At 35.8% G+C, this 12,967-nt stretch overlaps 1 protein-coding gene across 12 annotated transcripts in view; it reads left to right on the top strand.

Moving 5' to 3' along the window:
- Window positions 1–12,967, top strand: part of LOC126106316 (YLP motif-containing protein 1-like) — a 432,507-nt gene that overhangs the window by 119,229 nt on the left and 300,311 nt on the right. For all 12 annotated transcript variants that reach the window (XR_007523332.1, XR_007523330.1, XR_007523331.1 and 9 more), the window contains one exon: window positions 11,182–11,318. Coding sequence is in view for 9 of the 12 variants with exons in the window: in XM_049912551.1 (XP_049768508.1) it covers window positions 11,182–11,318 (137 nt within the window). In the remaining 3 variants the exon portion in view is untranslated. The remainder of the gene's footprint in view (window positions 1–11,181; window positions 11,319–12,967) is intronic.

Here is a 12,967-nt window from a genome sequence, read left to right as displayed (position 1 = left end):
GTGAGTGAATTAATACTGTGTTTACCTCCTCCTTTTTGGCTGGAATGGCATATTATAAATTATTTCACGTACTAGGAGTTTCTTTTTCCTCTCTCGGGCCTGTTCCATGTAGACTTTTTCTTATGAAAAGTCAGACTTTATACTTAAGGTATTGATGAATTTTTTTCATTTGCATCTCCATATCTGTTGGAAGAAATGGGAGTAACTGCAATGCATTGAACCAGTTTTTGCTATATATATAATTTGGCGAAGCAGAAAAAACTCCACTTAAAGATAGCAGCATCCACATCCACAAAACAGCATACACATACCTTGTAAGGTCTGTTAAACTGTCCTGAGAAACAGCAGTTAGAGGAAGAAATTGATAAAAGTCATTTTCATCACCTTTATTGCGGGGGAATTATGGGTGAAGCTGGTACGGGTAATCGGAGACTCGACTTTGGGAATCTAAGAAAACAAATTGAAGTTTTTCTTCAAATAGATTTTCATTGTATTGAGCTCATGCTATACTTCTATTTGTGTGTTGTGCAATGGAATAGTGGACATGCTACTCAGAAATGGAAACTTCAAATCTTTAATGAATTCGTTAAACAGGAATAATCATCAGATAAATGTGAATATGCTTTTAGCAACATTTGTTATTAAACTGAACTGTCTATATTGTGATATTGGAGCTGCTGTGCCTTTTTGATGTTTAAGATGGAATTTGTTGCTGTTGAACCAAAGAAATACATATCTTCTTTTTGGGTGTCTGTTAGGGGCAGAATAATTTTCACTATTTCCTGAAAAAGTACAATTCCTTAAACTTTCACTTTTTGCTTTCTGAAATAAAACCTTTGAGGTTGGGTCACAAAGATAACAGACAGAAGTGGTTAGCTTTACAGTAGGCTGGTAAAATAATCCACATTTAGTGCAATAAATGAAGAGAGTGATGAGGAAGGACAAATCCGTGTGGTAGCCATTTTTGCAGCAGCTGTACATAAATTGCAGTAGTTTACAAGAACAGTGCATTTTTATGTGCTGCATGTTGTTTTTATTATAAACTATTGCAATATGGATAGGTAATTACTTCTGACCTTAGTGACCAAATGTCTATTCATCTGGATTTAATTGAGACTGGAAAGAGAAGATCCATAAAGATGTTACTTGGAAAATATAGCTGATATATGAGGAAATTAGGAACTATTCATTTTCCACTCTTTGATGAAGGACTCTTACAACTTATGCCATTCAGTAACTTTTTACTCGGCCAGTAGTCAATTGTAGAAGGTAGAGATTTCTCATGCTGTAATCACACCCCAGTTGCTTTATTGGAAAGAGGTCTTTTTCAGTTTTTTTGTATGGAATTGAATGTCAAAAGGTAGATAGAATCTTTTGAGCCTTTTTTACTTAATGTGGTCACTTGAGGTGTAAAAGGGGCTGCATAGTGTTTTAGTGTGCAACATTTTATTGATTATATGTACTACTGCCGACAATGTATATAATCATATTCTAGTAAAGTGACACTTGATTTCACAGCAAAAAAATTGGACATGCTTTAGAGATTGCCTCACATATTTGGCACAAGGAAGAAATGTGTTTTATTCATCATTTAGGATTGTGGAACACATTTCTCTCATCTATAATGATGGGGACTTTGATCACTACATTATAATTATTTGCAGGCCTTTTTAAATACTTAAATAGAAAGTGGCAGTCAAGTAAAATGTGGGCAAAAATCCTTTGCTTCATAGTAATTTCAAACTTCGTAGGGTAACTACAGTTCCTACTGTGTGTTAACTACATTAAAAATATTTGGAAAAAAAAAAACTGAGAAAACTGCATCAGACTCCCTTTCCTTGCAGCCATTGTTATTGTTACACGTTGATGAACTCTCATCAATCATCAGTGGATTATAACCCACAACAAAGGGTAACGAACCAAATAAATGATGGTACATCATCACACAGACAGAAGTGAACATATTCTCGTAGTGGTCATAACAGTTTTTCTATTATCACATTAAATCATATCTTTATTTGGGGAGCACCATGAGACATTGATTGAATATGCCAAAATTATCACCTCTCAGTCGTAAGGCAAAATAGTGATTGCAGCCGAGTCACTATGATTACAATAATTTATATTTATTTATTTATCACATGATACATCTTACTGTCAATCCAATTCTGTATTTGTCAGCAATGGACCTTTTTTTTATTTTCTTTCTTTCATCTCGCCCCCCCCCCCCCCTCCTTTTTTAAAAATTGAGGCCACTTGGGTGCTTTAAATTGAGTGTTATGTAGAAACATAACTTGGTTATTAAATTCTCTAATAATTGTGTAAAAATGTTTGAATCCTGTGTATTTGTACTTGAACGTTTTCTTTGATCTGCTGAAACTTTGGATGAAAATAGAGCCACAAAACTGTTTTTAATTAATTGTGCTCCAACATTAAATAGTAATTGTTGTACCTTTTAGATCTGCAAGCTAAAAATATTGAAGTTTTTCTGAGTTTAACTGTCATACTGTTACCTAATAAAGAATGAATTCAATTTCAGGCTTAGTGTGTACATTTTCAGACACCAAAACAAAATGCTCTGTCAGATGTTTGTTTTACTCCTGCCCACATCTTTTTACTGGATTGAAAATTACGATGTTGTCTCAAACCCCACAACTATGTACATTTTTTCAAAGATTCAAGTCCTTAATTAATGAACGATGTATTATTAACAACAAAAACTATTCGATTTTAACTAAAAGGGATGCTTCTTGCACTTCCAGCAGATATAGCTACTGAAGTATTCTTGTTTATTTTGAAATGTTTCCATGTATTCTGCTTTATTATTTAGATATTTTTTTCATTTATTTTACAGGTGCGTGATGAGTCTAGTAGTTTCAAACTGTGTTCATTTAAAAACCATTAGTAGACCTTATAAAGAATGTGAAGTGCTTAAACAGTTACCAATTTTATGTCATCATTTGACATTTTGAGTTTGTGGAGAGATTTTTAATTCATAATACTGTGTTGGAAGCACCTGGTAACTGTCCGTTGTTGTGACCAAACAGAATTCGCATTTTCTTGAATTTTCCAGTATGAAGTTATCACAATTAAAATCTGAGAGTATACATGTAACAAGATCCTCCAACAGAAAGAGAACCTAAATCCCTTAAATGTCTAAACAGCTTTTTAAGCATTTCATAAGTTTGGCAAAATAAAATTGGAGCAGTAGTACAAGGGTTTTGAAAGGGGAAGGCAGAAATGCAGAGTTTGGATTTTGGGACAAACTAGTATCAGTTAAATATATAGCAGAATTTCTCTCTCTAAATAAGGCTGCCATAGACCCACATGATATTTATAGTGAACCACATGAACTGTGTCTTTGATGTGTTATTTCAAGAAGTTGGGAAAACCTTATACCTGATTCTCCTTTTTCACTAATTAACTTGTTTTCAGTTTATCTATATGGATACAATCTTTAGAGTGGAAATATTGTGACACACCTGCTGAGATTACCATAGATTTCTACATAAGTTATTGTGCTTCCATCTTTTTAAAGCATGTACTTGTCCTTTATGCTGGGAGTAGAACTTCACAACAGAACACTAGTTTTATTTTACACTGCATCAGATGTGTATATACTGTGCTTATACACTGCCTGCAGGTCACATTAATCAAATAGGAAATATGGCTTAATTTTTGTTCTTTGCAGTACATGGAATTTCTTGTGATTGCGATCAGAAATCCAGAGATGGAATCTTGATGAGATTAACACAAAAATGGAAAATGTGGCATGAAATGAGTTTTCAGTGTTTACGTCAAAGAAATTTTTTGAAGTCTTTCAGGCAACAGCAGGATGATGTATGAACAGAGAGAGAGATACTGGAAAGTCTAGAATCTAGTAACATTCCAATTTTGTTGTGAAAAGGGTGGACAAAAACTGAGTCATCATCATCATCAGCCAATTCAATCATTAAATGATGTGGCCTCTTCGAGTCGTGGATTCAGGTAGGCTTTCAGAAGTCTTCTCCAAGTGGGACGGTCTTGGGCAGTTCTCTGCCAGGTGTTACCAGCGATCTTCTTGATGTCTTTGTCCCATCTGTCTGGTGGCCTTCCTCTAGGTCTCCGGTGCTCTCTTGGACTCCACTCCAGTACTAGCTTCGTCCATCTGTTGTCTTTTCTTCTTGCGACGTGGCCAGCCCACTGCCATTTCAAGGAACCTACTCTCTCTGAGATGTCATTAACCTTCGTCACAGACCGGATGTCATCTGTCCTTTTCCTGTCCTTTCTTGTATAGCCCAGCATTGATCTCTCCATAGCTCTCTGTGCTGTCCTAAGTTTCCCTTTTGTGAATGAGTTCAGTGTCCATGTCTCGCATCCGTACGTCATCACAGGAAGAATGCATTGATCAAATACTGCTTTCTTCAGATTTACTGGCATTTTTGATCTGAATACTTCTGAATTCTTCCCAAATGCTTGCCAACCAAGCTTGATGCATCGATAGATTTCTGGTCTTATGTCTCCCTTCATATTTATAATCTGGCCAAGGTAGACATATTCACTGACCTCTTCTAGTAGACTGTCCTTGACTTTCACATCTCCAGCTGGGACCCATTTGTTGGATATTACTTTTGTTTTGGAAAGGTTCATGTTCAAGCCAACCAGCTGACATTCCGATGCAAGATCTGTAACTAAGTTTTGGAGCTCTGCGAAGTCTTTGGCCAGTAAGGCAATATCATCAGCAAATCTCAAGTTGGTAAGCCTTCTTCCATTAATTCTAATTCCCTTACCTTCCCAGCTCAGCTTTGACATAGCCATTTCCAATACAGCAGAGAACAGTTTTGGGGAGATGGGATCGCCTTGCTTGACACCCCTCATGATGCGGAATTCTTGAGTTGATTCGCCGATGTTAACATAAGCTGAAGAATTCTCGTAGATTTTCCTGAGCACTTCAATGTATGCTGCTCCCACTCCTTGCTCACTCAAAGCTTGGAGGACAGCTACATGGCTAACGGAGTCAAATGCCTTTTCAAAGTCAACAAAGGCAATGCAGAGAGGCAGTTGGTATTCATTCGCTCTGCTTATCACTTCACTAACGGTCAGAATGTGGTCAATAGTGCTAAAATTGTTTCGGAATCCAGCTTGTTCTATAGGTTGGGCTGAGTCTAGGGTGGAACTAATTCGGTTTAACAAGATCTTTGTAAAAATTTTGTACAAAATTGAGAGCAAGCTGATAGGACGGTAGTTTTTAATATTGTGAATACTTCCTTTCTTGTGTATCAAAATAATCTTAGCCTTGTTCCACGATTGTGAGATTGAAGCACAGTGCAGGCAGGAAGTAAATACTTTTGCCAAGTGATTTATTGTTACCTCTCCTGCCAGTTTGAGGATGTCAACACTGAGCTCATCATCACCCGGCACTGTTCCCTTCTTCATGCTATCTAGAGCACACTTGACTTCCGATGGGAGTATATCTGGAACACTAGATATATCATTTAAATTAGATACACTCAAATTTTCCCCTGTATTGCTGAGTAGTATTTGTTATTAAACATGTAGCTCATTTGTGGATCCATGTTAATTATTTTATTTGGTATAGTTTATTATACATAGCTGACAACAGAAATCAAGGGAAAAACATTTTTTAAAGAACTACCTATTTGCAAACAGTAGAAAGCAAGAGAAATAATTTTTGAAAAATCATCTCATTGAGCTGTAGTTGTACACAAGGAATAACACTAAATGATTAAATTCCTTTTTTCTATATTTTGGAGATTTAAATTACTGTACAGTGTTTTCTTCACTGTGTTAATTGTTGACAGATTTATGGAACATGGTACATCTCAGGGCTCTACTTGGACCCACCAGATTCAAAAGACACACACAAAAAAGTTGTCACATTTCCAGGGAAAAATTTTTCTTTACGAATGACTCACTGCATTCCTAACATGTTAAATTGTCAAGTTTAATTTGCTTTCTGCACAAGCATTTTATTCTGTCAGTTGATGATTTTCACCCTCTCCTGTCAATAACAACGTAGGAGGTAATTAAGATATAACATTTAACTACTTACTAAAGCTTCAGATTGAAATGCTTCAAGTGTTATTATTGTTTTGTGATATAGATAGTCTGGTCTGCTTAACTTCAGTGTCTATATGAAGCTGTGGTTATAGACTTAGATATAAATCATTTATTGGAGATAATGCAATGCTGCCAACCATAGTTTATCTACATTACTGCATGTTTTTATGCTTTGTGGGTCTAACAAATAAGTCTCCTTCAGAAACTTAACTCATTGGAGCAGACAAATTGTAGTAATAAAGTGAAAGTGAAAATAGTACGCCGCCCCCCCCCCCCCCCACCACACAGAGAGAGAAACTACAGAAAGAAATTAGTTTCAGAAGTTTTAAATGAATCATAGCAGCATTAGGACACACTTCACTTTGTCATTAATCTGGTATTAATGTTACTAATTCGTATGTAAATTCTTCAGCTTCTTCAAAACTGCCAAAAGTAGCTAGTCTTACATTTTGGCATTTGTGCCTGGCAGCACTCTAAATGCTTACGTGAATTGATTTGTTGGTCAAAACATAAATTAATCCATACGTAAAGCACTTAACCGCATCGTTATTAAGGATTTAGAGATGCTCGCTGAAGTTTTGCAACCCTTACCAAAGGATTGCTTGAGCACAATAGTGTTAACAACTTTGGATATTGTTATTTTCCTGTGCTTCAAGTACATCAGCCAGAGGAGTTACACAGAGGTAAGAAATTGATTTTGATTGCACTTTAAACATATATGGCAATGAAAGTGTACACCATATATTTACAAAGTTTGAAAGTAGTTCGAAGGTTGTGCAGCAGTACTGATTTATCCAGTGATTATAGAAAAGCCAAGATATGTGCAGAGGAGAGTGCCGTTTCTGTGATGGTTTGCTGTGCAGTTGCAATGTTGTGCGTGTTCTCTGCACATGCACATGAACAACTTTGGTGCCTGAAGGCCATTGGAGGAGGGACAGTATGAATGAAGCATGTTCCATTTTCAAACTAGTTGCAATCTAGTTGGATAACGGTCATTTTTACACAGAAAGAAAATGTGGTGTTCGGAACAGTCCTACACATAATTGTAATGGTAGATAGATGGTGTGGATGGGAATCATCCTCAGTGTCACACAGACCTCTGCATCATTTACAATGATTCTTTTGCGGCTCAGAGATTAGAAAAAATATCTTCGGATATTTCAGTCTGCCTTATGTTAATACACACTGTCTTTATTTAATTTTTAGATACCCCAGAACTACATTTACTTGACTGTGTGGCATGATAAAAAATATTGTTTCATTGCTGTGATGGTGACCAGTATATTCCCTGAATCTGAATTGTTGTAAAGTAAGATCACACTTTGAAGATTCACTGCAACTGCCATCACCCATAATTGTTTCAAAGTTGGAAATTAGTCATCTTGAGAAGTGTAAATAATCCCTTGGGCACCCACCTATGATCTCATTCAATCCATACAGTTAAATTATGAGGAAACTTCAGGCTTAAGGGGTAACCACACACTGTATGAGGGGAGAGTAGTGAAGAATGCATTTGATATGGAGTTGTTCCACTGGTAGTGGTGTCCTGAACAAAGCAATATCTATACACCATCTACATGTATTCAAGTTTGTTATGCTGCATATGAGAGTTTTGTTGTCTAATATAGTAATATGAGGTAAAATCTTTTTCTAATGTTTGATGTCTTTGATTGTTAGTTCTTCTGACCACATTATACAACTATGTTTTCAGTATAGCTCTCTTCAGAAAAAGAATTATGTTCAGGACTAAGTAGTTTTAGAGAACATGTTGTGCAATTTTTATTTGGAAAATACAGCAAAGCGATGTCTATAGAACAGAGTAATTCCCTTTCAGTCTTACGGACTTCTTGTGGAAATTATAGAACTGAAGTGCTGTGCGTGAAAACTGTTCATACATAACTAGCATTCATGGACATTTTCTGTTGTAGTCGTGAGACAGAACTATGTCAGAAAGGTTGTTTAGGAAAGAATAGTGACCTCAAATCTAATCACTACTCCCCAAGTTGAACTTTCGATTTTTTTCTTAAGCAACATTACATAAATAATAGGCATTTTAGAGCACATAATCTTACCTGCTGTTTGACATGGTTGCTAGTCAGTTTTATTCAGGAGCTTTTTTATTGTTTGTTTAAAAGTATTACATAATTGACACAGGGTAGCAGGAAGCTATGCTGCTACACCATGATTGGCAAACACACACAATTGCTGTACTAGCAGTCATAACTTTTTGAGTCAGTACTGTTTTGCAGTATCAAGAACTTTTTTTTTGGAGGGGGAGGGGGTTACTTATTGTGCTTGTGTTCATTTATCTTAGATTTTACATGTTGTTCATAGACGTGCTGAAGTAATTGTGATTAATAGTGCTTGTCACTTTCGTAATTAAATTTGGTTACCAAATTACACTTGAAGTTCCGAAGATCCACATGTGCCTGAAATTGCATCTGCCCTGATGTGTGACATTAATACCAATAGTGAAATTCTGTGGGTTGTTGGATGTGAATTATTTTTCTAGAGCAGTTTGATTACACTCCAATGATTAATATTTGTTAATTCTGCAATGAAGGATAATTAACTCTATCTTGAATATAATTTTTTGCAGCTGTTAGAACAGCATAAATATTTTGCTATATGCATGACTTTGTATTTAGGTGTTCATTATTAAAAATATTTGTTCAATAGTTTCTGCCCAATATCGGTTGCAATGTTTGACATTCCGTACAGGAAGCATAAATCTGTCCCAGACTTTGTATTTGGATAACTGACTCTTTATATTACACATTCTTGCTGCTTTGTAACTAGATGCCACACCTTGCATTTTTTTAAATACTTTTTTCCTATTTCATTTTTCTGATAGTAAGTTAGTGACTTTCACATCCACTGATAGTGCAGTGCAAAACAAGTAAAATTACAATATTGCATTGGATCCATTGGACAAATCCTATGATATATCAGGCTGACCATAAAGTGTGAGTGGAATAATTCCTTCAATCTTAATCCCTTAGCAAAAAGAGCAGTGATGAGATAAATGGCCTTCACAAAGTAAGAAACCTGTATGAAGAAGTAATTTCAAGAAATATTTCGTGTATTTTAAAGAAAGGCATCCGCTTATCTATAGCAGACTGGTATGTGGTGCATAGACATACACCTTCCAGTAGAAAATACATACACACACACACACACAAAATGTGTTTGAGTATCTTGTGTGGTTGTGTGTACTTTCTACTAGAAGAGGAATCTGAGCTTAAATGCTAGTGAACATTGTTCATGCGCCCCACGTCAAGTCTGCAGTAGGTGAGTGGTTGCATTTTCCTATCTTATGTGTTGTTCCATCCAGAAATTGCCATTATTGCTATGCTTTCCTGTGTTTTATTTTGATGAGACTGGCGAAATTTCTTTGCCTACCTTTCCACTCATTGCCATCATCCTCAGCCATTTGATGTCCGCTGTTGGATAGAAAGTCCTCCAGACTTACCTGACCATTGTAATTTCCAGCCTTGGGCATACATCTGTGTTGCTCCTGCACTTCTATGAATATACATGTGTATGTACTCATATCATCATTAAAACAAGCATGTTAATTATCATTAGACGGTATAGTAAACAGTCTTTAATAATATTAAACATGCAGATTTGATTATCATGGTTGGGTAACAGATTAAAGTGCATTGAGTGAGGGTCACCTTCTTGACGAAGGACGATTTGGGCAGTGTATGGTAAAATGAAAGCTTCATTTCAATATTGAACAGAGAGAGAGAGAGAGAGAAAAAAAAAATTTTTTTTTCACATATTGCGAAATGTGGCAACTTAGGGTGACAGTTCTGGAGAAAGTACTAACCAGTTGCCATCTTCAAGTCACCTGCTGCTTCATATTTATTTTAATCATTTATATACTTTTTACATTTCTTTTTTTGTTACACTTGAAAACATGGAACATTGTTTTTTTCAGCCTTGTGTTCTTGGATAACCACTGTTATGGATTGCAAAGAAGATAAAGTGCATTCAGTAATAGTTGGTCTAAACATCAAAATGCTTTTAATCATGATTCAGTTGAAGGTTTTATATCCTCTTGATTGAGAACTAATGTATCCAGAATCTACAGATTAACGTATAATTTCAGTCTCAATGTGACTTATCATTTTTCACATGCAAAAGTGGTACTAATTTTGAAAGTCACTAGCAAAGGATCGAGTCCTGAATATTAGGACTTAAGGGTAATCACAGTTGTGTTGGTTATTAATCAGTCGCTAAAACTCGGGTTCACTGCTTTATAACAAATGGCAAATTGGTTTGTGCACAAGTGAACTGCAACAATCCTTTAAACTGTGAATTTACAATTTATTCTGTCCTAAGATTTTCAAATTTTAACATTGTTTTTCAAAAACGTTGAGAGTGCTCAATGTCTAGGTATGATGAGGGAGGTACATGAGAAATTATTATTTTAGTACTATGTATTTATCTCAGCACGATAATTCTCCTACTGATGAGTCAGTTTGTTAAGATTATATTTTTCTCTGATGAAAATTTCTGCTAATATATGAAGGAACTTCATCATAGGTGAATGGAGGATGAACTGTTAGTATTACCTGTTGAGTAATATTTAAGTATAACAAGAGACACAAAATATCTCTTCTCCAGAAACCCATTTATTGAAAAAAGTTGAGGTCTAAAAAAATAATATTACCATACTTAGATTTGAATAATCACTTCCAGTTGTGTTGCCCTATTTTACATGGTAAAGAATTTACCACTGAAGAATGGAGCTGTTTCTTTGTGCAGATTGAACCCACTAATGTAGACAAGTGAGTTCAGTGTACACTAATGTAACACTCCCAACAACTAGTTCTGTCTGATTGATTAGAAAGTGAAGTTGAATTTCAGTAAATAGTGACATTTGTGTCTTGTTCCTCTCATGGAACGCATTTCTTAAATGCCTTCTTAAGGCGTAAAATGAGGTTTACCTGCATGCATGTTTCGCCAGCCAGCACAATTGAGACCTCATAATCACTACAGCGTAATTCTAATAATCCTTTGCAAACATCATAGCTGCACATACCAGCAACATGTTGCTATAGGCTCTGCGAGTTTATTGCCGACACTGGCACCGGTGGTGTATGTCGACAGGATGAAGACCTCTATACAGACCCATTTGCTGACTCTCCAGATGAAATTGGGGCGTCATCACAGGGGGGTGACGGCGAATGGTGCCACGGTGATGAACCACCCCCTGAGCCACGTGGCTTGTGGCAGCGGGGACCCAGGTGAGAATCTCAGTGTGTTTAGTGTTTTGTAGTTTTTGGGAAACATCACAGCATTTTGAAGTGCAGGTTTCCCCCCTGCCTCTTCATTTTTAACCTAGTCTTCCTCCCTCAAATGCCCCCTTTTCCTCACAGATTCACATTCCTCCTGCACCCTTTTCCATTTTGCTTTGCCAAAAATTATATTTCATTATTCTGTTTTCAAATAATATAAAACCATGTGACTTATGGTAATCCTGATGGAAGTGATTTCTTGTACTTCATAAATTTGATCTATGGAGGATCTAAAGTTGTTAATTTGGTACAACTCATATTGGAAAAATACTGACATAAACTTGTTGTATGAAGTTCACCTTCATTGATAAATTCTGAAGAGAAAAACAGTCATCCCTTTTTAATTAATTGTTTGTAATTCAATGAGAAATGACGCTTGTTCATGATGTTTTGCTTTTAAAGTGTTCATTTTTCTGTAAGCTAAATAGAGAATGTAGTTGGATATTTGTGATTAAGGAAATAAATAACCACAATTCGTAAATGGATGGCCTCTTGTGTCTATGGTGGGCAGCAAGAGAATTGTACATGAAATGCTCGGTGTCCATTAACATTACATTTTATAATTGGTTCCCCTTTTTCACAAACACGTTGTAAATTACCCATTTTTACTTAACATAATTTTAAAGCTCATTACTCTCATTGGTGTTTGTTTCTCAGCATTTTGTGCTTGCAGTAATATCTATTAAATTCAATACATTGAACATAAATAGGAACTGAATCTACCTCGACTGTACAGAATAACTGTCCTACTCGCACTTGAGCATGTGTGCCAATTCGTGAGAGATTGTTTCTGGCTGTAATAGAAGTAGTTTCCTAACTCCTCTGATCCATTGTGCATTTCAAGATTTATGAGTAAAACTGCTTCTAAATTTGTAAACATTCACTTAAAAGGATCTCCATCACTGTTTGGCAATGAGATTTATTTATGTAATTTCAGGACCCTATATTTTACTTTTGTACTTCATTCAGTTAGGACTTAGGGTGCTTCAGATTGTGGTAACATTAACTAGACACTATAGGCTCATTTACACAGGGACAGCGATTTTCATTCCTAATTTAACATAGCTCAGGTGAGGAGCAGAAATCTCTCCTTCTGTTACATGACCAGCATTTCATTCTTACTTTTTTATGCACGTGAAGTTGTTAGGAGCTTATTACTCATGTTATTCAGAAATATTTCTGGTCAGTTATCCTTTGTCCTAAAGTAGATATTAATTTTGGATAACGGCTGTATGTTTTCTTTGCTGAACTCATAATTTTGCAATTACAGTTTCTTAAATATGCAGAAAAATCAGCCTAGCACTGGGGCAATGTTAACAATTTTAGAGCTAAACTTACTTTACTGGTCGTAGTTTCTTTCATTTTTATTCTCTATACTGCCCATAGGTACACTAGACTTCCATAAATAAAGCAGAAAACCACAAATATAATTATTCAGTTAGTTGCTTGCGAAATACTATGAAATTTTACGAATGTGACGTAGTGTAAATATATCACCAATATTAAAATGATAGATTGGGTGCATTGGTGGAATAAAAGGTTTTGTTGTATTGGAGTGGGAGCACGGAAGGACTTACAGTCTAAATATAACTTGAGAA

The sequence above is a fragment of the Schistocerca cancellata genome, chromosome 10 (assembly GCF_023864275.1).
Source record: "Schistocerca cancellata isolate TAMUIC-IGC-003103 chromosome 10, iqSchCanc2.1, whole genome shotgun sequence".
In the NCBI taxonomy this organism is placed as follows: Eukaryota; Metazoa; Arthropoda; class Insecta; order Orthoptera; family Acrididae; genus Schistocerca; species Schistocerca cancellata.
Note: the sequence above shows the minus strand (reverse complement) of the source record. Positions and strands in the feature narration are given on the sequence as shown.